At 49.2% G+C, this 27,010-nt stretch overlaps 3 protein-coding genes across 4 annotated transcripts; 2 read left to right on the top strand and 1 right to left on the bottom strand.

The window, feature by feature from the left end:
• The first annotated feature begins 4,068 nt into the window (after nt 1-4,068).
• On the top strand, nt 4,069-7,742 carry LOC5511977 (polycomb group protein Pc). The gene is made up of 5 exons (XM_001632296.3): nt 4,069-4,200; nt 4,284-4,327; nt 4,415-4,492; nt 4,813-4,864; nt 5,164-7,742. Exons 1-5 carry the CDS (start codon nt 4,132-4,134, stop codon nt 5,941-5,943), a joined length of 1,023 nt encoding a protein of 340 aa, XP_001632346.2. The 5' UTR covers nt 4,069-4,131; the 3' UTR covers nt 5,944-7,742.
• A 13,844-nt stretch (nt 7,743-21,586) lies between these two features.
• LOC5511976 (peptidyl-prolyl cis-trans isomerase FKBP2) lies at nt 21,587-23,319 on the top strand. Its single transcript, XM_001632295.3, has 4 exons — nt 21,587-21,899; nt 22,263-22,375; nt 22,494-22,576; nt 22,889-23,319. The coding sequence occupies exons 1-4, from the start codon at nt 21,729-21,731 to the stop codon at nt 22,948-22,950; spliced, it is 429 nt and encodes a 142-aa protein (XP_001632345.3). The 5' UTR covers nt 21,587-21,728; the 3' UTR covers nt 22,951-23,319.
• A 382-nt stretch (nt 23,320-23,701) lies between these two features.
• LOC5511975 (AN1-type zinc finger protein 3 homolog) lies at nt 23,702-26,949 on the bottom strand. Of its 2 annotated transcripts, none has more exons than XM_048729699.1 (4): nt 26,778-26,949; nt 26,642-26,685; nt 26,177-26,422; nt 23,702-25,507 (listed from the first exon to the last, which is right to left on the bottom strand). In XM_048729699.1, exons 1-4 carry the CDS (start codon nt 26,825-26,827, stop codon nt 25,359-25,361), a joined length of 489 nt encoding a protein of 162 aa, XP_048585656.1. In that variant the 5' UTR covers nt 26,828-26,949; the 3' UTR covers nt 23,702-25,358. The 2 variants fall into 2 exon arrangements, with proteins under 2 accessions (XP_048585656.1, XP_001632302.2); XM_001632252.3 differs by having other exon boundaries at nt 26,177-26,479; nt 26,778-26,947.
• Between the last annotated feature and the right edge of the window lie 61 nt (nt 26,950-27,010).

The raw sequence follows: 27,010 nt of genomic DNA, 5'->3' as shown, positions 1-27,010 counted from the left end.
ATATAGATTACAATCAATTTACATGTATTTATATATATATATATATATATTTATTTAGCTTTATCAGTAAGAATCTACAATTTTAAATTTTTAATAATCAGTATAATTTTTATAATTTTATCTTTTTTTTGTGTCCCCCAATTAGTAGGGGTTTTATCCCCGGCTAGAGGTTGTTTATGACACTTTAATAAAGTTTCTATCTATCTATCTATCTATCTATCTGTCTACCATGGGCTCCTCTTTCACGGCATCCTCTACCTTTTTACCCTAAGCCCCATGTCTACCATGGGCTCCTCTTTCACGGCATCCTCTACCTTTTTACCCTAAGCCCCGTGTCTACCATGGGCTGCTCTTTCACGGCATCCTCTACCTTTTTACCCTTAGCCCCGTGTCTACCATGGGCTGCTCTTTCACGACATCCTCTACCTTTTTACCCTAAGCCCCGTGTCTACCATGGGCTCCTCTTTCACGGCATCCTCTACCTTTTTAAACTAAGCCCCGTGTCTACCATGGGCTGCTCTTTCACGGCATCCTCTACCTTTTTACCCTAAGCCCCATGCCTACCATGGGCTCCTCTTTCACGGCATCCTCTACCTTTTTACCCTAAGCCCCGTGTCTTCCATGGGCTGCTCTTTCACGGCATCCTCTACCTTTTCACCGTAAGCCCCGTGTCTACCATGGGCTCCTCTTTCACGGCATCCTCTACCTTTTTACCCTTAGCCCCGTGTCTACCATGGGCTCCTCTTTCACGGCATCCTCTACCTTTTTACCCTAAGCCCCATGTCTACCATGGGCTCCTCTTTCACGGCATCCTCTACCTTTTTACCCTAAGCCCCGTGTCTTCCATGGGCTGCTCTTTCACGGCATCCTCTACCTTTTTACCCTAAGCCCCATGTCTACCATGGGCTCCTCTTTCACGGCATCCTCTACCTTTTTACCCTAAGCCCCGTGTCTACCATGGGCTGCTCTTTCACGGCATCCTCTACCTTTTTACCCTTAGCCCCGTGTCTACCATGGGCTGCTCTTTCACGGCATCCTCTACCTTTTTAAACTAAGCCCCGTGTCTACCATGGGCTGCTCTTTCACGGCATCCTCTACCTTTTTACCCTTAGCCCCGTGTCTACCATGGGCTGCTCTTTCACGGCATCCTCTACCTTTTTACCCTAAGCCCCGTGTCTACCATGGGCTCCTCTTTCACGGCATCATCTACCTTTTTACCCTAAGCCCCATGTCTACCATGGGCTCCTCTTTCACGGCATCCTCTACCTTTTTACCCTAAGCCCCGTGTCTACCATGGGCTGCTCTTTCACGGCATCCTATACCTTTTTACCCTAAGCCCCGTGTCTACCATGGACTCCTCTTTTACGGCATCTTCTACCGTTTTACCCTAAGCCCCGTGTCTACCATAGACTCCTCTTTTACGGCATCCTCTACCTTTTCACTCTAAGCCCCGTGTCTACCATAGACTCCTCTTTTACGGCATCCTCTACCTTTTTACCCTAAGCCCCGTGTCTACCATAGACTCCTCTTTCACGGCATCCTCTACCTTTTTACCCTAAGCCCCGTGTCTACCATAGACTCCTCTTTCACGGCATCCTCTACCTTTTTACCCTAAGCCCCGTGTCTACCATGGACTCCTCTTTCACGGCATCCTCTACCTTTTTACCCTAAGCCCCGTGTCTACCATAGACTCCTCTTTCACGGCATTCTCTACCTTTTTACCCTAAGCCCCGTGTCTACCATGGGCTTCTTTTTCACGGCATCCTCTACCTTTTCACCGTAAGCCCCGTGTCTACCATAGACTCCTCTTTCACGGCATCCTCTACCTTTTTATCCTTAGCCCCGTGTCTACCATGGGCTCCTCTTTCACGGCATCCTCTACCTTTTCACCCTAAGCCCCGTGTCTACCATGGGCTCCTCTTTCACGGCATCCTGTACCTTTTTACCCTAAGCCCCGTGTCTACCATGGACTCCTCTTTCACGGCATAATCTACCTTTTCACCCTAAGCCCCGTGTCTACCATGGGCTCCTCTTTCACGGCATCCTCTACCTTTTCACCCTAAGCCCCGTGTCTACCATGGGCTTCTCTTTCACGGCATCCTCTACCTTTTTACCCTAAGCCCCGTGTCTACCATGGGCTTCTTTTTCACGGCATCCTCTACCTTTTCACCCTAAGCCCCGTGTCTACCATAGACTCCTCTTTCACGGCATCCTCTACCTTTTTACCCTAAGCCCCGTGTCTACCATAGACTCCTCTTTCACGGCATCCTCTACCTTTTTACCCTAAGCCCCGTGTCTACCATGGACTCCTCTTTCACGGCATCCTCTACCTTTTCACTCTAAGCCCCGTGTCTACCATAGACTCCTCTTTTACGGCATCCTCTACCTTTTTACCCTAAGCCCCGTGTCTACCATGGGCTGCTCTTTCACGGCATCCTCTACCTTTTCACCGTAAGCCCCGTGTCTACCATAGACTCCTCTTTCACGGCATCCTCTACCTTTTTACCCTAAGCCCGGTGTCTACCATAGACTCCTCTTTCACGGCAACCTCCACATTTTTACCGTAAGCCCCGTGTCTACCATAGACTCCTCTTTCACGGCATCCTCTACCTTTTCACCCTAAGCCCCGTGTCTACCATGGACTCCTCTTTCACGGCATCCTCTACCTTTTTACCCTAAGCACCGTGTCTACCATGGACTCCTCTTTTACGGCATCCTCTACCTTTTCACCCTAAGCCCCGTGTCTACCATAGACTCCTCTTTCACGGCATCCTCTACCTTTTTACCCTAAGCCCCGTGTCTACCATGGACTCCTCTTTCACGGCATCCTTTACCTTTTCACCCTAAGCCCCGTGTCTACCATAGACTCGTCTTTCACGGCATCCTCTACCTTTTCACCCTAAGCCCCGTGTCTACCATAGACTCCTCTTTCACGGCATCCTCTAGCTTTTTACCGTAAGCCCCGTGTCTACCATAGACTCCTCTTTCACGGCATCCTCTACCTTTTCACCCTAAGCCCCGTGTCTACCATGGACTCCTCTTTCGCGGCATCCTCTACCTTTTCACCCTAAGCCCCGTGTCTACCATGGGCTGCTCTTTCACGGCATCCTCTACCTTTTTACCCTAAGCCCCGTGTCTACCATAGACTCCTCTTTCACGGCATCCTCTACCTTTTTACCCTAAGCCCCGTGTCTACCATAGACTCCTCTTTCACGGCAACCTCTACCTTTTTACCCTAAGCCCCGTGTCTACCATAGACTCCTCTTTCACGGCATCCTCTACCTTTTCACCCTAAGCCCCGTGTCTACCATGCGCTTCTTTTTCACGGCATTCTCTACCTTTTTACCCTAAGCCCCGTGTCTACCATGGGCTTCTTTTTCACGGCATCCTCTACCTTTTCACCCTAAGCCCCGTGTCTACCATAGACTCCTCTTTCACGGCATCCTCTACCTTTTCACCCTAAACCCCGTGTCTACCATGGACTCCTCTTTCACGGCATCCTCTACCTTTTCACCCTAAGCCCCGTGTTTACCATGGACTCCTCTTACAGGCGAAAAAGTCTTGTGAAGCAATAAAGTTTTTTTACCATATGTAATACTGCCACGCTCATGTTTTGTAAAACTCGTTTTTTTAAATCCATCTGAGAATGATAAAAGTGCACGAACTGTAGCGATTAGGCTTTCGATAATTTTTGTCTTTATCATTTAGAGGTACATCTCCTTTTTTTAGACAAACAAATATTTTAAGATTTATAAAGAGAAATGATTACTCTCCCCGAAAAAAAACAAAAATAAACTAATTTCATTTTATAAAGGTTTAAAAACCATTCTACGAAAATAGTGTCAAAGTCTAAAATGTGTCGTTTGCAATGTATTTACACACGGTCTACACAACCATAAAACAGGAAGTAAGAAGGCTAGGTTAAATATAATAGGAGTTTTTTCATTATACGAGTTTTTCGATGGCTAATATTGCCTATTCACTTTATTATTTGCCTCTGAAAATTCCTAATCACATTTAGAGAAAGGCCTGTCACGACAACACTCCGTATTGTGTTGTGACGTCACGCCACCTGCGTAGTGTATTATAGGATGCGACAGCGTTGATGGTTTTGCATTTATTTCGATCAACATGAATAAGGGTGGACGGGCGGCCGGCATTTATGCAGCCGAAACTATCTTAAAAGAGCGAGTTCGAGACGTGAGTATCAAGAATGATAACTTATCTACCAAATGACACTAAATCCAATCTAAATTTTGCATCTGGTGCATTTTATTTTGAAGGGCAAAGTGTGGTATTTCATTAAGTGGAAAGGTTACTCGCAAAGGTTGGTATGAATCGCTCACGTGTAGAGCTTACGGGATTGCTTCTAAATGTTATATGTTATTAATAAAATACGTCGTTTCCTTGCTAGATATAACACCTGGGAGCCAGAAGAAAACGTACTTGACCCAAGATTGTTAAAAGCCTACCAAGAGCGCCTAGCACTAAGGTAAAACAACTCGCTTTCGAAGCGCCTTGATTCAAAATTCATGGAATGTATGACAAAATATTCAGGCCCATGTTTCCCAAATATCACGCCGATTTCGCACGTTTTTCTATGTGTTTTGTTATAAACTGATGTACCATTGTTTATTTAATATGTTTAGATCTTGAACCGAATAATTCTGTTAACTTTTAGTGAGAAACTAAACAAAAAAATTTGTTCTTTAGAACGGGTCTTAGCTTGTCACAAGAGAACATACCTGATGGAAGTTGTTCGCCCTATTTAGTAATAGAACTGATAATACGTGTGTTGTTTGCTCTTTCTAGCGAGAAGAAGGTGAAAAGAAAGAAAGTGAAACCGTCCACAGAGGTTGGTGGTGTAAGTATACATTTTTACCCGAATAAACTAAACCGTCAACGGCGATGGGAGAAAATTGACAGCAACATACTAAGGATACTAAAAACATCGTACTATACTGTCAGTGAAAAAAAACGTTTCACAAGTACCTTTGTTTTTATTTTTCGTTGCAAAGAAACGTATAAGACAGAGGTAAAGCCAGCCATTTTTTTGAGGAATATTCTTGGGTCTGCGCCGTACAAAATGACAAAATTTGTTGCTCGTGTTGACGACTTCACGTCATTTAACCGATTGACGAAAACGCTTTACTTGATCTTTAGACCGAGGAGGGACCGCTAGATGTTGATGTGGACTCGGATAGTGGCACAGAAGTCAACATAATAGACAACGAACCGGAGCCAGCTACAATTTCACCGGAACCAATTCCAGAAGAAACGACACAGCCTACTACGACTGATAAAGAACCAAAGAAGAAAAAGCGAAAACAAAAGCGAAAACTAAAAATTCCCGAGAAATGCAGCAGTGAAATGGTTCACCTTGCAAACGACGAGCCGAGCACAAACTTTGAAAAAACAGAAACTGGAGAACTTTCAATCCCTGAAGATTCGCCAAAAGCTGCGACGGGGGAAATCGAGATGAAAGATCTCACATTGGAAATCCCTACCCCAAGGGAAAGTTGCCAATTTCCGGGACCGGTATCGGTGAGTCCTCGGGTTGCGACTACACATTCTCCACCTCCGATATCCCCCCGAGTGACACCCGAAAAAACACCGACAGAGAGCACTAGTAATGGACACGGCATTCCCTCTGCGTCAGTGTCGTTGTTGGGAATTCTCGAGAGAAAAAAGGAATCACCGAAAGCGCCCGAAGTATCTTCGGTATCGCCTCGGCCTCGGGATGAACACACAGCTAAGGGTGAACCAAAAATCGTAGCTTCTGAGCGAAAACCGAACGTTACGATGTCACGCTACTCTCATTTCGATTTCCTTGCGAACAGTATCATAATTACGGATGTGACGACCGAGCGCGGAACGATTACCATAAAGGAGTGTTCGGCTTGTGGAGACTTCTTTGGCCCCGAGCCCGACCGACCGGAGTAAACTCCTCGTAATATTACGCCGTGTTGATCTAGGGACATCGGTCACATTGTGCCCTTTGATTTCATGTGCGCGATGATATTGTTTCCGTCGCGTCCTTTCAAGCCTTGTTATGCATGAAAAAGCATTTTCTGAACATGTCGTAACTATTGTTCAGCGTTAAATAGAAATCAAATGTGTGCGCCTACTTCGTGTAGCCTGATCTGCGAGGAACCTCTTACGCCAGCACGTGCTTATAATGCAAAAAGCCCATTTAGGGTAGTTGTATCTTATTTCTGGTATTGTGGGATACACAACATCGAATAAAATGCACCAAAAATTCTTACAGCATAAAAAAAACTCTTATAAACGGTGAAACAGATGAGGTTTAAGGCTGGGTGGTAGAAGAGAAGGTGCGTTTGCCAGCATTCCTGAGCTGCATGAGCACGAGATTGTTCGAAACCGACGACCTTGTTCTCCGCCCATGCGAAACAAAAGAAAACGAAAACAGAGAGGAATCCGGATTAACGAGAATTAAAAAAAGAGTAAATAATTTGCTTTATTGAGTCACAAATGGGGAGCTAGTTTAGTCCCCGCGGTGATCATACTAATCCCTCTGATACTGAACAGATACTAAAAACGGTCAGGGGGGGGGGGGTACTTCATAAAATAAATAAAAAATACCTATTTACCGAGTAAAAGCAGCTAGAATGTATGGAAAGGCATTTTGATAACGGTTTCTTAAATTATTAACAGCAATTTCTGTAATTTGTGTGGATCCTAGACTAATGTCTGATGAGAATATTTTGCCGGTTTCTTGTTTAGGCGCTCGCAAATTTCCATGCAGTACACAAGGAAATAACTATAAATATACATTTCTAAAACGTTTCTATACCGACTTGACGCTAAGTTATTGCCAAGTTTACTTTTGCACTTTTTGGCGCCGACATAATGAATGTTGTCTACGGTGAAGACAACCCAAGTGGAAGTCGCCCTTGGATCACGAGCTTGGACGTCACGCTTGCTACATCAACTACAGTACAGTAACTGCTCTACATCGCACTTTTACGGAGAGAAATATAAACTGGACTCGAATTGACCGGAATAAGAGCAGAATAAAATAAAATCATCCGAAAGAATGGGATTTTCTTTTAAGATATGCATCAGTTTTGGGGCCAGTTTCTGATCTGTTCAAAAAAAAAAAAAAAAAGAAACAAACAAACAAAATATTCCTACCTAGCTGATATTATTTATTCCTACCTTGCTGCTATTTATACGAACAAATCCAATTTGTTCCCCCGTATTTTTTTATTCAGTTGTTTTATACTATGTGTATGTGTGCGATCGCCTTTGAATATTTTACGCTAGTAATGACTGAAATTAAAATTTAAGCCTAAATCCGCTAAAAAGCGAGAAAATCGATGTAAAAATTTGTTGAGTATTCTATGCAGAAAATAGGTAATTTTGAATATTTTGTGTTATCAACAATTATCCCCCTTCCTATTAGTTTCTGGTAAGTTTCTGTTTAGTATCTAAGAAATTTTAGTATCTAGGATCACCGCGGTCAGTTTAGTCGAGAAAACAGCGAAACAGACGGTACTCTCAAAACATCTGCAGACAAAATAGTGCGCGCAGCGCGCTTCTGAGTGCGTAGAAAGTAGAAGGTCAGAGGTAAAAGCTGGAGAGTTTGTGAACAGTTGCCCCATACGCTAGCACAGTAGAGGAACTGACTATGAATACAGGCATTGTAGTAATGTATTGCACCAGCTTGCGTCAGGAAGGGAGCAAAACGGCGTAGTAGGGATATGGAGATATTAATCTTTGCCAAGAGTTGTTCGATATGAGGGGGGGGGGCTAGGGGGTTTGAGAGAAACTAGTGGGGGGCGCGAATCGCCCCTCCGGGCCTCCCAGCCCCACTCCAGGCTGGGGACTTAATCTACGTCGGGATGACTTCGCGTAGATGGGTAGGTCTACGCAAAACACGCTCCGCGTAGATGGTGTCGTAGAGGGCCGTGAAAACGAGGAGGGCCGCCGACCTACGGAGTGCGGAATAGCCGTTTTTCGGCCGTAAATTCAAAGCCGCTGGCGTGGCGTTTAAACCTGAGTTTTACTCACGCGGTGCTTGAATTGCTCCCAATCCCCCAGTTTGGTGCTTGTTTTCATGACTTCGAACTTCTCTCGGGATTTCTCTGCTAAGGCAGCGATGCCATTGAGGGATTCGAACGAATACCGTCGTGTATTCTTTTTATCGAACGCTCGATCACCGGCCATAGGTCTACGATTTTATGGCAGCCCTTGTTTGCCACAGAAGCCTCCTGTTTCCGAAATACGGTTTCAGAGAGGCGGTCGAACTCTTTAAAACTCCATCTACGAAGGCGTCCTCCTCTTTTCCCTCGGTTGTTACTGAAAGTTTCCGGCCAAGCACTTTAGATCTAATCCCGTGTTTGAGTCGAGCCGCCATCTTGGATAAGGTACTTCATGACATACGTTTTTAAGGACTTTGTGACTCGCACTCTAATAAACGAAGCTGTTATGAAGTATCATGGCTATGTTTTTTTCAATGATGCAGTTCGAATCCCCAAGGACTTGCAATTAGACATCCGTCTGTCCTGTGGTATACCGAGCAATCGAAGGATGAAGTGCGGAAAAGATTATTGCGGGTGTCTAAGGGTCGGCCACGCAAACACGTGCGGTCGGAGGTGCATGGACACCTACTGCAAGATGCACCTCCAAAGGCTCCGTAAGGGCAGCCCCCTCCCCGTGCCGTGCAGGATCTGCGGCATAGGGACTCGGTCAAAGACGCGGTTGTGCCGCCCCTGCGGAGCGAATCGTGAAGGGCAGAGGATGCGCGGCGTCGAGAGGCGCGCTCGGAAATGGTTCGCACTCGTCCTGTCTGACATCGCAGTCCGCGGTACGGGTAATTAGAGACTGGGTGGCACAAGGCATACCCGAACGCTCGTCCTGTCCGACACCGCGGCCCGCGGTACGGGCGATTAGAGACTGGGTAGCGCAAGGCATACCCAAACACTCGTCCCGCCGGCTGTGGTACGGGCAATTAGAGACTGGGTGGCACAAGTCATACCCAAACACTCGTCCCGCCGGTTGTGATACGGGCAGTCGGAGACTGGGTGGCACAGGGTATATTCAAAGATGGACGCTTATATAGAGGAGATTCTCAATAGCATGCCTGACAAAGAGGCCCCCGCCGTACTGGCAGGGCTGGTCCAGAACATCCTGGACGAGGACATCCCCGACGATGACAAACACAAGTTGCTTAAGCCGCTCGTACCGGCGAAAGTGTGGACAGAGGAAGTCTGGCGCGAGTTCGACCCTTTGCTGCCGGGACGGCGGCAAAAGGGCCCAGAGAGCTTAGACCCCGAGAAGTACTATTCTCTCTTCGTCGGCGGCGCCCATCTTCGGTTCCCAAGCGTGGATGCCACTCTTCGGGGCCAAGACGTAAGCGCCAGTGTTTACCAGGAGATACGAGATCTTGGTGGAGCAGGTATCATTGCTCTGAAACCGGTTATGCGGGGGCCTGATATTAACGACGACGGCTCGGTGTGGTGGGTCTCGCACGAGCGAGAGTCTCTGAGGGCAAACGCAGTGCTGCCGCCGGTGCTCGAGATGGTAGACCCCGACCGGCGTTACGGACTCTTCACGGTCGTTGGTAAGGCCCCCGCAGAGCCATTGGCGCCAATCACGGAGGAAGGGCGCTCGGAGCACAAGATTGGTGGGTCGTTAGTCAAAAGAGGGGACCAAATCGCAGTCGGCGCCCTGGAAGGCATCGATGCGGGTATTTGGGGGAAAGGACGAGAGTACCTCGTCTACGTGAGATACGAGATTCGCCCTTTACCTGAGCAAAATGGGGAGCCTGGGCCAATGTTTGAGCGAGAGGGGAGTGACGCCTTCGCTAACTGTGTTGTGAGCTATGTTGCCGACTTCTTGAGGAATCGCGGCACCTCGCGCTCCCTTGGTCTGACCAAGGCACGAGGCAAGATCCTCGAGCGATTTGACAAGAAGCTGGCCACTACGGGATGCACCAAAGAAGACCTCTTTGAGATGGAAAAGAAGCTCGAGATAAAGCTGGTAGCCGTGGACGCCCTGGGTAACGTTATGTGGGACTCGGGGAAGTACAAGAGGGGGTGCACACAAATCCGAATCCCTTGCCACAATAACCACGCCTGGGCGGAGCTTCCGATTGAACCACCTGCGATCGCGAGCGTCCACGGCCTAGACTTCGAGGCTGAGAGGGAGCTTCGTTCGTTATGTCAGGAGAAGGCAGCGCCTCGCGCTACCAGTGCCGCCACAAAAACGCGCGAGGCGAAAGTGCGAGAGGTGCTCATTCGCTTCATAAACAGGGCGATCCCCAGAAGCACGGGGATCTGGCTGTGTGTCATAGTCACGCACGAAGGCAAACTATACCGATCGGGACAGGACGGAGCGGCTATCGACAGGGCGTTTACAGACGAGACTGGATACGATCCTCAATGGCTCCCTGATGACCACCCAGCCTACTAAGAGTACACCGAAGCTACGCACTCGATGGGCGATGCAATAGGGTATCGCTTCAAGAAGTGGACCCAAAGAGAGAACATCAGGCCAACGCCTCTTAAATACAGGGACGTCTGGCGAGCGGCGCAAAGTGTGGAATAGCAAGGAAAACTTAGGGGCGCAGCCTCATGCGCACATCGACATGCGTGCGGCGTAACTAGGATGCGAGGACAGCGTCTTCGGCTGCGCCTCGGACGCCATTGATTTGGTATGGAAATACGGCTTCCCTACGAACGTGTATCGTATCGCGGATGTTGTGGGACGGCCATTGTGCGAGGTTCTTCAACTAACCGGGGCCATTCAGCTGACCGAGTGGGAGTTCTCTGAGGCCTGCCACCCCTACACTTCCGGGAGGGTGGGGCAGCACTTGGAGCAAAACGAGGGCTGGATCACCACGCCAGAGCTCAAGGACCTGTTAGACTCGGGTGACCTCGTCATGGCCACGGCGAGGGAGGTGTTGTATAGCGTCGGAAAAAAGGACTCCATCAAGTTCCCCCACTCCATCGCGTGCCGCCCCGGCGGCGAAGACTCGCAGTACCCTGAGGGTCGAGATCTCGCTGTCCGTTTCGTAGGCAAGTGCGCTCGCCATGGCGACGAGTCTTCGATCGTAGTCCGCGACCGTGAAGAAGCCGCGTATCTGACAAACCTCCTTGCGGGCACCGACCACTTACTTAACTTCGGGCATGCCGACGGGGCTCATCTGATCCAATACAAAGACGGCGTCCGGCGCTCACAATGGTACCATATCAGGGCCTTCGTCTTGGCGTACACAAACATAGCGTTGCGACGCATGTTGAGGCGGATCCCTCGCGAAGACGTCCTCCGAGTGTGCACAGATGCCATATACGCAAAGGCGGTGCCCAGTGGTGTAAGGCTCGTGGAGCGAAATCCGAGGTATGGAGAGTTGCGCCACAACAAGCCTGGCTACGAGTGGCGACCCGAAGCGGCTTGGGGTCCGAAGAAGTCGGGGTGCTTGGCTAGGGAACCAAGCACTGCGCCGAGTCTGCCGTGCGATCTAGTGGCCGCAACCTCTGCAAAGATGTATCTAGCCGGCCAAGGAGGATCGGGGAAGACCGAGTGGGCGGTGAGCATGTTCCGTGGGCGCAACGTTGTGGTGCTCACCCCCGAGAACGACCTCGCCCACGACCATCGCAACAACCCGCGCCTCGCGTGCGCGGGGCGCGCTCAAACCTACCACCAATACCTCTGCATACCAGCAGAGAAGCCGATAGAGGAGTGGAGACCTTCCGAGCTGGGGCACAAACTCGACCGTCTCGCAGAAGTGATCATCATTGACGAGTGCTGTAAGGTACAGACTAAAGTGCTACGCGCCATCCTAGGGTATCTCGCCACGCGGCCGTGTCAGGTAGTGTGTTGTGGCGACTATGGGCAGGTCCCGCCCTGGGGAGATAAAGAGGGGCCTCACGATATGCTCAAGGAGTGGGCACAAGGGAACATCCGCTGGTTCGAGTCCGACTACCGCTGCCTGTGTGAAGACTGCGGAAAGCCGTACAGTACATGTGACTGCGGCTCTGCCGCGCCCTCCTCCAGGCTCCACGCCATTGTTCAGCAGCGATTGGTAGAGCACCACAGGAAAAACTACCCCCGATTGCCAGCAACCATCCGCTTTGACCCCGATCCCAGCGTCGCGCATCGTTATCGCAAGCAAGGGCGGCCGGTGCCCGTGCCAGGCAAAAGGGGTGAGAAGGTCGACGCGTACAAAGGCACGGTAGTCGAGGTTCCTCTCGACGTGGTCCTTAACGGGCTTCCCCTCGAGTGAAAATACGCGGGCTGGGGGACAGTCCACCGGGTGCAGGGCAAGACTATCCAGACTCCAAGACGTTTGTTTATCATAGACCACAGCTTAGAGGGCTGGATCACGAATGCTGTATACACCGGCATCTCCCGCGTGCGGCTCGCCGACCAGATAGTCCGCGTGATCCCCCCCGATAACACCCCCGGTGCCTTGGTTCCCACAGGAGTGCAGGCTACGCCCAGTGAAGAGCTCATTTTGGCGCGAATCAAGCGATACGCTATAGACGGCAGGCAAAAGGGTCGCACAAAGTACACGGGACCGCACCACGTTCTGACGGTAGACCACGTACTCGTCATGATTGCTGACGCGGAAAAGAAGTGTATGGTCTGTGGCACTCAGCTTCTGCTTCAGGGGTACACCAAGAGTCATCCCCAATGCTTCAGTATCGACCGGCTGGAAGACAGTCAGGGTCACTACAAGTGGAATGTCAGACTCACGTGCCTTAGCTGCAATAAGAGGCACAGGCGCTGATCACGCTAGGGTGGCGCTAGCGTCACGCTACGCAACTGCGAACGCGTGAAGCCGTGCTTAGAGTACGCCGTGTAATACAACACTGGCTGTCCGGGCTCCATGACCCTCTTTAGTGTTGGGTATACCTTGCTTGTCCACCACGGGTCCGTCGCTCGCCGTCGGCCCTTGTCCTGAAGGTCTTCCTCGTTTACGGCGATGTACACCTCCGTTCCTACCTCTAAAGGGGGCTTTTCGGCTTTGAGAGGCACGCGCCTCAGCTTTATGGCGTCTTTAGGCGCAAAGCCAGTCATGTGAGTCTTCGTTGCGTTCATGTCCGAGATAACAATTGGCAAAGCGGTAACCCACTCGCGGTTTGTCTTGCCGGATGCAAGCTCCTTCGAGTACTGCGCACGAAATAGGCGATGTGCCAGCCAGCGATGGAAAGACTCGGCGAAAGCTTGGCTCCTGTGGTGCCCTGGTTCAGCCCGTCGGACCTCCACCCCGTGGTCTGTTAGGAGCTTTGTGGTAGCACCCTTGAACTCCGTGCCGTCATCAACCTTTAGGACTTTAGGCCATTTGAGAGGTCCCTCTGCATAGATGTCAACGAGTTCGCGGCTTTATATCGTGAAGCAACGTCGACGACAGTCAGGGCATACTTGTACCCGCGGTCGGTTGGCAAGAATAGCAGGTCCGACTGGTGGATACGGTTTGGTATCTGCTCCGAGAAGTGGGCGTAGGTAGTCGGAGGAGGGGGTGTCTGTGTTTAGCCCCCGACGGGCTGCGAGCTTACCCACTTGCGCACTCGATCTATGGAGGCTGAGCCCTTGGGAAGTTTGGCATGCAAAGCGGTCACTCCCTGGAAGCCGCCTCTGGCGTAGTATATAGGACGAAGGAACGCATCGAGTTCTTCGTCGGACATGCGCTTCGCCGCCATTACGTGAGTATCGCGATGCATTGCAACAGGTGTATCAGTCTCCAACAGGCGTTTGCCGTCTGCTCGGGCGTGCATACGCACTGCTACGCGAAGCGCTCGGTCTCCCTAAGGTCGGTCCGCAATCATCTCATACGCATGCGTATACGCGCAGCATGGGAAAAGGACGCCTAGACGCAGCGCTGGAACGGCAGCTGCATCACAGCAAGCGGCTAGCTGCGTAGCCGATGGCGAGAGCGCCGGCGCCAATGTACGCCAACTCGGCGTTCTTCTGCGTTTTGCTGGGGATGTAGTAGTCGGACAGCTCAGGGGCCCGCATCGACTCCAGGGATTGTTTTGGCCGGGTCTGGTTGTAGAGTTTGAGCGCGTTGTCGGTGTCGGTGAAGTTCTGCTTTGCGAGGGACCCTCTCTCGCGACTTTGAGCTTGCCAATCGAGGATTTTTTGTCGCCGCTGTTGGTAGCGCCCATAGTCTTGTTGGTATTTCTCTAGGGCCTTGTCGTGCCTCTCCTTCTAAGCTAAGGCAGGGCTCTCATCGTTCCACAGGAACTTTTCGAGGTAGTTGCCACCAACGAATGCAGTCGCGTTTAGGACGGCGCCGCCAACCAAAATCGCGTTAGAGGCCATCGAGTAGTGTGTTTGTGATTTGCACACTACACGTGCGCACACTTCACGTGCTCTGTGTATGCCTTCGGCGGCGCATGCGCATGAAACGTACACGAGTCTAATACATGGCTCACACGCGCAGTGGTGTGCACTGCTGCAGTAGGTACACTACTACACGGGCAGGATCTTCTGGTCCTCAAGGTAACCCTTCAAAGCGACAGCACCTGCAACGGCGGCAGTCATTTTTGCGTAGTTCATGGCGTTCGCGGAGGGGTCTTTGGTGAAGTCCTCGCGTAAGACCTTGCGCCCAACCCAGCCGATACCGGCGACGAGGCCGGTTATGACTGCGGCGTCGGTGATGGTCTTTGTAATCTTGCTTTGCTGCGTCGTCGACATTGCGGTGCACGGACGTGCGGATATGGGTGGGGCCCTCGTGTCTAAATGTCTGCTTACTCCATGGATAACAGCCGAGATTTGCATTGCCCGGGAGCGGCTCGCTAGCGACCGGCGACTCAACGTGTTGAACAACACGAAGTGTCTCTTACTTCGTTCTGTTAATTCGGTTCCACTTTGCCAAGCGCCTTCCGGTTTCGACTTGTCCAGGGTGTTTAGGTCGGGTCGCGGGTGGTTCGGGGCTCGTGATTCTCTCCGCCAACGCCGAAGGCGTACGTGCAGGTTCATGAGCAGCTTCTTGATGATGCTCATCAGCAGGTTCCGCTGACCCGTTTGCCGTTCCGGCAGGCTGGGCACTAGTACTTCCTTGAGGTTCCTTCATTTGTGTTGACACGCGGTGTCAACTACTTGGTTGCTGAAGAAGTGGCAAGCTTTCAAATGAACGTCTGCTCTGGGATGGCAGACTCGCCACTGTGCGTACCCTACGGGGGGGCAAACCACTGGTGAGTCCGCGACTGCTAACTCGTGTTGACACCGCGTGTCAGCGCTTGCCGTTCCGGCGGTGTTCACATGACGTGCTACGTGTAACGCCCCGACGGCTAAAGCCATCAAACGACCGCAGCGTAGAGACAGGCTTCCGCACAATGTACGGAGCTCGTTGTTGATGATGTAGTCGGACACTAGGTCGTTGTGAAGATCGACCACACTGTCTATCGGCAGCGCCATGCCTACTAGCTTGGTCGTAAGCTTCAGAAAGCTGTCTGCCAGGGCGTCTGTAGTCCGGCTGGCTAGAGCGGTCTCGTATCGCTTCTCGTACTTCCTCACATCCTCGGTGCTCATGCGTTTGACGTCGTCGTGAGTCAGGGCCTTGCCTATCATTTCTCTCGACTTCCCCGAGGCTACGAGAATCGCGAGTTTCTCCCTCGCGTCTGCTACCTCAGTTTGCTCACCTCCGGTTGCCGTTGCGGCAGGATGCGTCGAGCAGTCCAACGGCTCGACGGCCGGGAGTTCGGCGGCGCCCCCCTCAAGAAGACTCTCAAGGTATTCGTCGCTCATCATGCCGTGGCTAAGGTGCAACACGTGTGATTATGTGTGCACACACGCGTTATGCCCTAGGGCGGTGGCTTACTGCGCTTACCGTTCAACTAGGGCGATGGTATAAGGGTGACGCAAGCAAAACTGTACCTTTTTCGTCTTGAGGGCCTTCATGTACTCTTTCATCTTCTCTTCTGAGAGCTCCGCGCCGTAGTCATGCAGGATAGCTTTCATGTCCGCCTTGCTCGGGGTATAGTAGACCACCAAGGCCGCGATGTTCTCGCGGAACGGCTTCGTGATGCTGGTGAGCTGCTGCGTGATCACCCACACGCTAATACCCAAGTGGCGCGCGCTGAACGCCAAGTTGACGAGCTGGTCAGAGCGCCTCTTCACGTCTTTCGGGGCCGCACAGTCGTCGAGTATGATTAGCGTATTAGTGCCTTCGAAGAGAGCGGAGACAAACCTCAGCAGTATGTCGATGTGACCCGCCTCAGGTGCGATGACAAACAGACGATTGTCGCCCTCTCCGAAGCCGTCGTATGTTTTGTTGTAGACAAAGGTAGGGCACATGAGTACGATGTAGTCAAACTTGCCTCGAGGTACACATCGTCGCGGGTATTGACCAATCGGAGGCGACCCCCATGGATAGCACTGTCGTCCGTCGTTCGAAGATCGATCCACAGAGCAAACTTGTTATCGCCATAGAACGACTCGGGGCCGATTGCCGGGGCGGCAGGGGCTCCACTGTGCCCCCCCCGTGGAGGGGCAGACGAACCGCCTTTTCGCCTCCCTCCAGAAATCCGTGGGGCGCAGCCCCTGGCTGAAGACCTTGTTTGGCATGCCGTCGATTGTAACGCGAACGCTCTTGATGTCGGGGTACACGAACTTCTCAGAGTCGCGAGCCCCTGCCGTGTATGGCTCCACAAAGAGGAGCAACAGACCACTCATAGACCTTCGCGGCAGGTTGACACTCTCGTTGATTATGCTCTTCGTCCCTTTGCTAATCACGAAGGTCTTGTGAAGGTTCACTTGCTCGTAGAAGAACGTTGTGCCGTTTTGGTAGGCGGCGGCTGCAGACCGGGCGAGGTTGTCGTCCCTCAGGCTTTCGTATTCCAGCTCTAGATTTTTGATGGCATAGGATAATTTGGTAGCATCGCTTCTGACTACTACCTGGTCAACCGTTGCGAACGTGATCTCGAAGAGCAGCGCCTCGGAGAGCGCCCTTGGGTACAGTGCGCCGTGGTCCGTCAGCAGAGAATGGTCTAGCGGGATGGTTTACCTCGCCCCGTGGGCGGCGTTTAGAGCGTTCTCCTTGGCGTTACTAGTCGCTTTATCGCCAGCCTTGGAGCGAAGCTTGCGCATGTTTTCTGACTGTATTCCCTGCTCCAGGCGGTCCTCTCTTTCGACCTTGGACAGGTAAAGCTCCTCATACGTCTTGAAGACGTCGTAGCGGTTGGTGTCCTGGAGCGTTTCTCCTGCAAACATGATTTTCAGGCGGCTCACGAGATTTCGGCCGACGTTGTTCACGACGGTATTATTTGCATGGCCTGAGATGGAGAGATCGAGACCGACCCTCAAGGAGCCAGGCACGAGCGTGACGCCTTCCGATAGCTTTGGGACCGCCACATATAGCGTCTCGCCTGGGGAGGCCGTCGACGGGTTGAGAGTGACCCGGTGAACAGTTCTCTCGGCTTTCAACCCCAGAGGAGTTCTGGGTGTTCGTTGGGGGTCAAGTTTATCTCTGACTGACATTACGTTTATTATATATCGTACGCGTATGTATACATAAAGTACGAAGCCGCGTGGCTATGGTGCGGACTGTTGGACATGTCTAATATAGCATAGCACGAGTTATGCGCACGCATCATGGGTGATGTTGACGTCGACATTGACGATACCTTGCCGGGTGCGTCCGCCGATCACGAAGCGGGGGACGACGAGACGACGCCCCTTATCCCGTTTGACCCCGACCGACGATGGGGAGTCGATCCCAATGACGAGCACGTTGTCGCGTACGCATGCTGCGCATAGCATGGCTACGCGAAGCGCAACGCAAACCGCCGGAGCGGCAAGCGCTGAAACCTCGTTCATCACAGAGGGTGCAGCGACAAGACTCGGTCTCCAGTCCCTCAGGGAGGAATACCCAGACCTTAACGAGAATCTGATACGGTTCCAGTCAGACCGGAGGGGAAAGACGCTAATACAGGTTCGCAACCTCGACAAAGGAGGTTGGTCTAAACCAAGACAGCTGTTCAATGAGGACGGGGGCGTCCGACAGGACGTTGCAAAGATAAGAGGCTTCAAGCTGGCGATGGGGTCCGTGGCAGAGATAGACGCGGTCATCCAGGAGAACACAGAACGAGTCTAAGAGCTGCAAGGGGTGGTAGCCACAGACAGGGAGACCATCGACGACCCTAACACGTCAGAGAGCAGCCGCCAAGGGGCCCGTGAGCGCAACGAGGAGAGGCTGTCCGAGATTGACGAACTAGAACGCGAAAACCGAGAGCTCGAGAACCAAAAGCCGCTAAGAGAGCGCATCGAAGCCATCTTCAAAAAGTACGGCTTTACCGTCACCGCTATCGGGTTGGCCGTAGCGACGACGATCGCGGCCATTGTGACGTCGCTCGGCAAGTCGCTCTCCTCCGTGGCCAGAGGGGTCGGTAACGGGCTTAAGGCCATCGGGAAAAAGCTAGGCGAGCTTCTCCCTGGGCTAGTAGGCAGCATCGCGAACTTCGTGTTTAAGGCTGCAGGAGAAGCGGTGAAATTCCTTGGCGAAAATGCGTGGCTGCTCATTCTAGCCGTAGCCGCGTTCTTGGTTCGTCGAATGCAGAGCAGTCATCGGAACAAGTAATACGCCGCGGCCACCGCGAGTGCCGACAACCCCGCCTTGAGGGCGGTGTGGTAACTTTTTTCGCCCGGTCCGGCGGCAGTCATGCTATGCGCAGCGTGCGTACGTGGAGAGGGGGCAGGGGCCGCGCCCTCTGCGTGCACTTTCGCAGGGGCGGAAGCCTTGCTTCGCCGCCGGGACGGCACGCGGTCGATCCCAGGGTCAGCCACGTGTTGCACCCTAGGATGCCCACCGGCCATGTTATGAGCACCGACTGGCTTTGTCTCGGTGTTGATCGCGTTTGCGCCGAGCGTCATGGAGTCTGTGGCTTTCTGCAGCTTATTGTTGTAGCCCACGACGCTTTGCGTGTTTATCACCAGATCGCCCGGCATCAGCCACACTCCTGGTGCGACCGCAAGACTCAGTCTCACCTTGGCCTCCTGCACGGCTAACAGGTACCTTTGCACGCTTTGAGCGATGTCGATTTCTATGATCGCGTTTTCAAGCAGCTTCGTGAACTCCGCCTGCGCCTCCATGGCCGGCCCGCCGGTCCCCGCGATAGAGGAACGGACGTTTACCTGCGCGCCAAGCACTGTGTAGACGAACGCCTCGACCGAGCGATCGAGTCTTCCTAGCCCTGCTTTTGTCAGCCCCCTCACCTTTGGGAGGCGCAAACCAGCTATATTGCACGCCCCCGTGGTCGTCGTTGCGTATGTAACCCACCTGCTTCCCACTATTGTACGTCCCACCTTCGTCGCTAAACAGATTGAGGTGGCTCGGGTACTCGTCCGCCGCCGTGTCGTAGCCAGGGATCACGTGCACGTTGCGATACCCCTCCCCCGGGTAGAACACAAACACATCGCCTAGCCCGTGGTTCCGCCCGCCTTTCCATCGGAAGTCCGGCTTACGCGGCAAACCGAACTCTATACATAGACGCTCGAAAGCGGCCTTATTGTAGGGGTTACCTTTTTGCGTGAACGGGCTGTCGCCAGGCAGGGGGGCGCCGAGCTCGTATAGTATCCTCCGGGTGGTAAAGTAGACGTGAAACCTTAGAAATCCCCTGATGACAGAGGGGAGCGTGGCGAAAGCGGGGTCGAATAGGGACACACCACATCCGGCAGTTGCGCACCAGACCGCAAAGTTGAGTTGCTGTGGCCAGTACCAATAGGAAGGCTCCGATAGCCACCGGCGAGACTCCTTGGCGGACTTGTGCGTGACTACTGTCTCTTTGAATACGTCTCGGACCCTAGTCGTGAATGATTTGTCCTCAGCCACGTGTATCTCTAGCTGCGTGAGTAGTGGGGTGATGTCTGAGGCCGTGCTCTCCACGGGGGTCGCGGGCACGGCGTAGAGCAGCTTTTGCGCGAGGGTCGCTTGCCTAGAAACCCGCGGGAGGCCGCACGAGAAAGTCGTCTATGGGCCCGACATCCCCGTTTGTGCCGCAGCATCTTCCTCTGAGTTTGTCTCGAGTATCCAAATATGGATCAGGGATGACCGCGGTAGACGGGTGCCTTTAAGGGCAAGCCTGTTCGCCTCGTATTAGAGCTAACCTAGGTCCGACATAACGAGCATGGCAAACAGCGAAGTTAGCAGCGGTGCCTTTACCCCTCGCTTCCCAACGTCTGCCCCCCGACTTGCCCGCAAACGCACATGACGCCCACCGCTCCGGCAAGCATCGGCGGCGACGTGCAAAGCTTCCGACTCCAGAAAATATGTGACACTCAGGCGGTTCTAGACAACGAGATAACGCATCATCGACAGGTGCGGAAGAAGTATAAGCGCGCCTTCGCCGTTACCCATGCTGTGTCTGTGGCATCCGGCATCGCTGCAGGGGCGCTTTCCAGCGCCGGGGTGGGGGTCTCTTTGAGTGGGATAGGGGTTCTGATCGGCGGTCCGCTGGCAGGGGTCGCTGGGCTGGTCAGTGTCGTGGGCGCGGAGGTAGTCTCTAGGGGTCTTACGACCAAGGTGGCTAAACACGAAGACACGATGGTTTTAGCGGAGAGTAAGAAAAACCCGATCAGCGAGCTGGTCTCTAAGGCTCTGCAGGACGGGCATATCTCAGACGAAGAGTTTCGGCTAATACTTCGGGAACAAGAGAGAAACTACGCGCTCAAGGCCGCTATCAGAGCTCGACACGGCCTCGCACCGCGTGATAAAAAAAAGCGGGAAAGGCCCTCCCTGGAGACACGCGAAAAGATGAAAAAGAGGCTGCGAGAAATTCGCTAGGAGTTCGGGAGCGAGGTGTTCGAGTAGAACTCAGGTTTAAACGCCACGCCAGCGGCTTTGAATTTACGGCCAAAAAACGGCTATTCCGCACTCCGTAGGTCGGCGGCCCTCCTCGTTTTCACGGCCCTCCCCGACACCATCTACGCGGAGCGTGTTTTGCGTAGACCTGCCCATCTACGCGAAGTGGTCCCGACGTTATTAATCTACGCGACACCGAAAGTCCCCAGCCTTTCGGTGTCGCGTGAGTGGGGCTGGGAGGCCCGGAGGGGCGATTCGCGCCTCCCACTCGTTTCACTGAAAGCGGGCTGGGAGGCCCGGAGGGGCGATTCGCGCCCCCCACTAGTTTCTCACAAACCCCCTAGTCCCCCCCTATGACATGTATGAGGTCCCCAGGTGAGGTAGTTATCAAACACCACTCCAAGAACTCGCGCACTGTTTACTTGCTCATGGACAACTGTTTAAGGTTACTGAAGGTTCAGCCAGATTCGAAAATATTCTGTGGGAACCAAAAAACACTAATTTAGTTTTCTGTATTGCGATACCATACGATTGAGTGTAGCCCATTTATGGACACCAATTGCCATTTTATTTAGTATAAGTTCAACATCAGGCACACTGGGCCTGGAAGTCAAAAAGGTGGTGTCGTCTGGCAAACATTGTAGTATAGCTTAGTATCGGTAACAGAGTCAGAGGAGAGGAAAGGGGCCAGTCTTTGATGAAGAGAAGGAAAAACAAAGGACATGACACGGGTATTCTGGGTTTCCTGTGGTACTTGTTAGGTCTACTGGTTAGGTCCTGAGCTCTAGTTCCCAATCCTATCAAGGCTCAATAAACCGCGGACACGTGAAGAATTTTCATTGATCGACAATAGAGCGTTTTGATTTCCGTGTGATTTCTCGTTTTGTAATTTTCTCTAATTGCCTTCTAGGGAACTTTCTGTTGTGGTTTTGTAGACGCACTAAAATTTAGTCTAGCTATGAAGTTTAGCGTTGTTGTAGCGGCCGTAGTGCTGGTTCTTTCCCTTGTGACAGCATCTTCTGCGGCAGAGAAGAAGAAAGTCACCAAACTACAGATAGGCGTGAAGAAGAGAGTGAAGGATTGCAAGCGGCGCTCCGTCAAGGGGGACTCACTTCACATGCATTACACGGTAACCTCCTGATAACATCGCTCAAGAAACTGGTTTAAGGGTCCGATGTTCTACAAAGAATGAATAAGACTTGTACTTATTTTTATTTCCAGGCTTGTTCAACCGACAAAACTGATAAGTAAGCGATAATTGTCAATTCCAATCGATAAAATTAGCTATTTGTATAGATACCGTTAATAATCAATAGCCTAAAAATTGGAAGGACAATCGATTTGAGGGGGCGCCCATTCCAAAATTCAAAGTTGAGGGGTGGCGGTTGCTTATTCTAATCTATATGGGAAGTATAATGAGATCAATGTATATCAATATGGCTACAATGGTCTATATTCAATGTGTCTTAAATCCCCTCTTGCTTTTGTTTAGGGTAAGCTTGAGGATGGAACTGAATTTGACAGCAGTATTCCACGCGGAGAACCATTTGTGTTCACTCTCGGGACTGGTCAAGTTATCAAGGGATGGGATCAGGGCCTACTAAAGTATGTTTTATCACATTTTGTTTGTAGGAAGTATTATGATCTGAAAGTATTTTGTTTGCTTACATCTATCTTATTTGTGACATATCTCACACAAGATGGGATATTTTTGTGTTCAAAGTATGTGTGCTGGAGAAAAAAGAAAGCTTGTGATCCCATCTGATATGGGCTACGGAGACCGTGGAGCCCCACCCAAGATTCCTGGTAATTATATTTTGAATTATTTTGATTAAAAAAATAGTGTCAGTACCATTGCCAGGCTTTTTTGTAGGAATACTAATTTGTTATAAAAAGGCTTGAAATCCCTTTAATTTTACATTAATGTTATGTTTCTTCTCTCTTTAATTTGAATGGTCATCTCAGGTGTTGACATCACTTGCATGTTGCTATATAAATTCTAAACAACAGCTATATAATAAATATTCCAGTTTCTCACGAATAAAAAATAACTGATTGCTTTACAGATGAATCCGCGTATTAACCTTTGTTAACGATATTATCATTTTTATTTCCAAGGTGGGGCTACCCTTATATTTGAAGTAGAATTACTCAAGATTGGTGACAAGTCTGATCTGTGATAAACATGATGAAGAAAGAAACCAAGCTAGCTGTTACAACACTTCCAGTTCCCATAGACCAGCGTTTTAGTGGAATAGAACTCACCTAAATGTTACTGGTTCATACTTTACCTAGGGCTTATCGTTTTGTGAAATTTAACATAGAAAACAAGATCAGTTAAAAAAGTCAGTCCCCTACCATATATTGGAGTCACGTTGGCAAGTTGTTAAATTGGGAACAACATTCTGAGATCAGACAGAGTTACTGTATTTCATTTCCAGTGCAATCATGGTGGTGAATTATCTCTTTAAAGATTAAAGTACAGAAACGTTTTATAAAATCATGATATTTTTCCTCAAAGCTAGTAAACTGTGTGCTACTTTATCAAAGCTCTTTAGTGTCATTTTGTAGTGGTAGCCGGTGATAACCTAGACAGGGGCAGTGGTCTGATTGAAGGAGGTGGTGGTGTTTGGTAATACCGTAGAGATGGAGTTTGTCCTGGGGGATAAGGAGGGTATAGGTCTAGCATACTTTAACCTTTTTTCTTCATTCTTATGAAACTTTATGATATAGTGTCATTTTCATAACATTGATCTGAAAAATGGGTACTTTCCCATTGTCCGCTGCCTATGTTAAAGGGAGGTAATTCTATGGCACCAAAACACTGACAATGGAGTTTACCCTCTTCCCACCAAATCTTTCACTAAAAATGCAAAACCAAATTTCCATTCAGCTTTTTATATATGTGTAACCCAAATAATAACACTTTAGTAACACTGTGTAATTTATTTTATTTTCACTTTTGTGACAATTTTTTACTTTTTCATAATGTGTAACTTGCTAGAGTGCAGACTGAACCATATGTAATGAATCAACTCTAATGAATAAGTGTTTGATGGTTCTAGCTGAATTTGTTGTTGCGTGAACACTGAGAATTCAAAGCATTTCTTGTCTGGAAAAATCATTCAGTCAATCATGCCACCATGACTAATCATTTCCCTTTGTGAAACATGAAGGCATTTTTCGATTGACTACTGATGCACTATTTCCAAACGGGACAGGGTAGCACAACAACAAATTTAGCAACCTGTATAAACAAACGCAATGAACAAGATAAAACAATGGATTAGTTAGCTGTTCAAAATTGTTGCATGGGTCAATCAATAATTTTTTGTGCGCTTAGTGAAGCTTCTCCAATGTCACAAATTATCTTAACCCATTGTAATGTTCTATGATGCTTACTGACAAAAAATGCAACACTGCTATCACAAATAAACCGGATTTATGCACCAGCCCTGGTATACTACATTCATCAAAGTATAAACTTCATCCTGAGAATTCCTGGAATATGCAAAGCAAATGACTTCAGTACCTTTTCTTCGCATTTGGCAAGCAATCAGAATGATTTTAGTATCTCTTCTCATTTGGCAATCAATCAGAATGACTACCATCTTTTTTCTCATTTGGCAAGCAATCAGAATGACTTCAGCTTGGTGGGTGGGGATAAACTCATAATAATTTGGCTTTAACATTTTTTTTTTCTCATTTGGCAAGCAATCAGAATGACTTCAGCATCTTTTTATTCTCATTTGGCAAGCAATCAGAAATACTTCAGCATGGTGGGTGGGGATAAACTCATAATAATTTGAAAGTCATATCTTTGAGACAAACAACACAAATAGCAATTAAAAAAATGTTTAATCCTAGGGGGCAGGGTTCCCCAGAAGCATCAAGTGATACGAAGTCTCTGTACAACACCTGTGTCCCCAAGGATGCATATTTACTGAACTGCTCTTAGTCAAAATCATATGGTGGTTTTGATATGCATATTTACCAGACTGTGCTGTTAGTCAATATCATATGATGGTTTTGATATGCATATTTACTGGACTGCTGTTAGTAAAAATCATATGGTGGTTTTGATATGCATATTTACCGGACTGCTGTTAGTCAATATCATATGATGGTTTTTATATGCAGAAGCCGAAAACTGTTGTTATGGTTGGTGCATACATTTAAATTCGAAGATCACTTTACATCAAAATGGCAGGAAGCAATGTGTTATTACATATTCCCTCATACAATGAGCCAAAGACATGATTTCACATCATCTCTTAACCAGGAGTAATTACTTTGAATTTTCGTAACATAATGCATATGTAACATATGCTACCCTTCAATTCTTAGCTACAGTGACTAAAAAAGTGAAAAAAACTTAGACATATTCTATAGAACATGGTCAAACTATAATCCCTCATAAATTTTAGAAACAAATATTAACTATGCGTTATCTATAAAGTAGTGCAATCAAACCCTTTTGAAAATTAGCTATAATTTGCATTGTTCATAGCAGCCTTTTTAATATTCAGCTGCTTATTTATCTGCATATACTATTATTTGACATGGTATCCCATCTCTTTAATATCTATCACTCATCTATCCTTTGAAAGGATCTTCCAACTTTACGCGGCCCTAGCGTAACCATCTTCTCTCTGGCTTCTCGTCGCCCACTTTCCTTGTGGTCGTATATACAATCATGCTGCTCAGGTAAGCGATGTAAATGACAGAAGACATACTCTGAAAAATCAATCATTGCACACATTAAAACACTATACCAATTGCAAGCTTAATCATTGTTTATGCACCAGTGAGCATTCACATGGCTTTTCAGGATTTAGCCATTTATTATGGGTTCTCATGTGCAACTTTATTTGAAATATTCCACCATTTAACACAAACGTTCTAAAAACAAGTCACAAAAAGCATCCATTTTTATTATCTAGCTTCAAGAAGTAACTGAGATATCTGTAAGAGCATTCACCTTGTAGAATGCACCTAAAACATTTCTATTATCATGTTTTTTATCGAATGTTGTTAATAAGCCAAAGCTATTTTCAAGTTTTCTTGCAAGTAGATCATTGTATTTTTCAATAAAAACAATAACAAAAGGGGGGCTGGTCAACACTCTTTAACGGATTTCTATTTTTTTAAAATACTTAGGTAGGGATGAGGGGTATTCACTAAAGATATGTTCCAAAGTGAAATTGGGTTTTGACAGGCTACATTGACCATAAAATATTATGAAATTACTTCCACATTCATGATTGCTGGAGTGTAGTAGTCTTGACAAAGCATTGTGAATGGCCACAAGACCCGCCAATCATCCGAGTGATGCAATCAATGAACCCATCAAATAACAAACCTTTCACAACTATGCAAGAAATTTGCCAGAAATAAAATACCTACCACATTTACAAATCCCTAGCTCTCTTTGCGCCAATTCGAGTCTCGTCTTACACGTCCAACAGCGTTTTTTGTTTTTCTGTACCGGTCGGTCATCTTGCTTGTACGGTCCGGATGGGGTGTCGGTGCAGACTTCATTTCTAGATGTGCTTTCTTCGGTTGTTTCGTCGCTTGCGCTTGCACTGTTCTCGTCATTTTCTGTCGGGACTCTACTAGAGGATCCCGCACTTTTAGGAGCAAAAACTGGTCCTGTCGAAGACACCATAGAACTACTTCCTTCCTCGCCTTTGGACTTCCGTTTCAGTTCTAAAATACGTAAGATATTGAAGCAAAATTATGAATGTAAAGTAAGATAGTAATTTTTTTAACACAAAGTTTAAATCAGGTTGTTTGAAACAAACCATTTCCGAATCACACAGGGAAACAACAAATGTTCAATAGAATACATCTTTCGCTATTAGGACTCACCATCCTTGTAGCACTTTGAACACAGATTTAGGGTCTGGGGAGATCTTAAAAATCAACGTAACAGGTCACATTTAGAGCCACCAAAACGGTTTTCATTTAGAAACTGAGGAAATTTTGGCGCAAGAATATAACTCACCCAAAAAATCCACAGCGACAACGGGGAGGCTCACTTCCTGGGTTCTCCATCGTGGAGCTGGTGCCAGTTAGGTAAATTGGATTGATATCTGGCGAAAATCTCGACGAAAGTTCGACAGTGAGCGCAAAGACAAGATGGCCTCCTGCCTGTTTACAATGACTTGCTACCTTATTTGGTGTGATTACCCTTATATGGTACAACATGTACCAGTCCCTTGCGCGACACATTTCGGA

The sequence above is a fragment of the Nematostella vectensis genome, chromosome 7 (genome assembly GCF_932526225.1).
Source record: "Nematostella vectensis chromosome 7, jaNemVect1.1, whole genome shotgun sequence".
Classification (NCBI taxonomy): Eukaryota; Metazoa; Cnidaria; class Anthozoa; order Actiniaria; family Edwardsiidae; genus Nematostella; species Nematostella vectensis.
The sequence above is the reverse complement of the archived record's forward strand: the minus strand, read 5'-3'. Positions and strand labels throughout refer to the sequence as shown.

Bases quoted from the DNA above. Each gene is read 5' to 3' on its own strand.
- LOC5511975 (XM_001632252.3), bottom strand. From the start codon at position 26,827: ATGGAGAACCCAGGAAGTGAGCCTCCCCGTTGTCGCTGTGGATTTTTT. The intron at 26,480-26,641 runs GTGAGTCCTAAT...TACGTATTTTAG, and splicing joins TTCAAAGTGCTACAAGGATG to AACTGAAACGGAAGTCCAAA. The intron at 25,508-26,176 runs GTAGGTATTTTA...TTGATTTTTCAG, and splicing joins GCTAGGGATTTGTAAATGTG to AGTATGTCTTCTGTCATTTA.
- LOC5511977 (XM_001632296.3), top strand. From the start codon at position 4,132: ATGAATAAGGGTGGACGGGCGGCCGGCATTTATGCAGCCGAAACTATC. The intron at 4,328-4,414 runs GTTGGTATGAAT...TTTCCTTGCTAG, and splicing joins TGGAAAGGTTACTCGCAAAG to ATATAACACCTGGGAGCCAG. The intron at 4,493-4,812 runs GTAAAACAACTC...TGCTCTTTCTAG, and splicing joins CAAGAGCGCCTAGCACTAAG to CGAGAAGAAGGTGAAAAGAA.
- LOC5511976 (XM_001632295.3), top strand. From the start codon at position 21,729: ATGAAGTTTAGCGTTGTTGTAGCGGCCGTAGTGCTGGTTCTTTCCCTT. The intron at 21,900-22,262 runs GTAACCTCCTGA...GCTTTTGTTTAG, and splicing joins CACTTCACATGCATTACACG to GGTAAGCTTGAGGATGGAAC. The intron at 22,577-22,888 runs GTAATTATATTT...TTTATTTCCAAG, and splicing joins AGCCCCACCCAAGATTCCTG to GTGGGGCTACCCTTATATTT.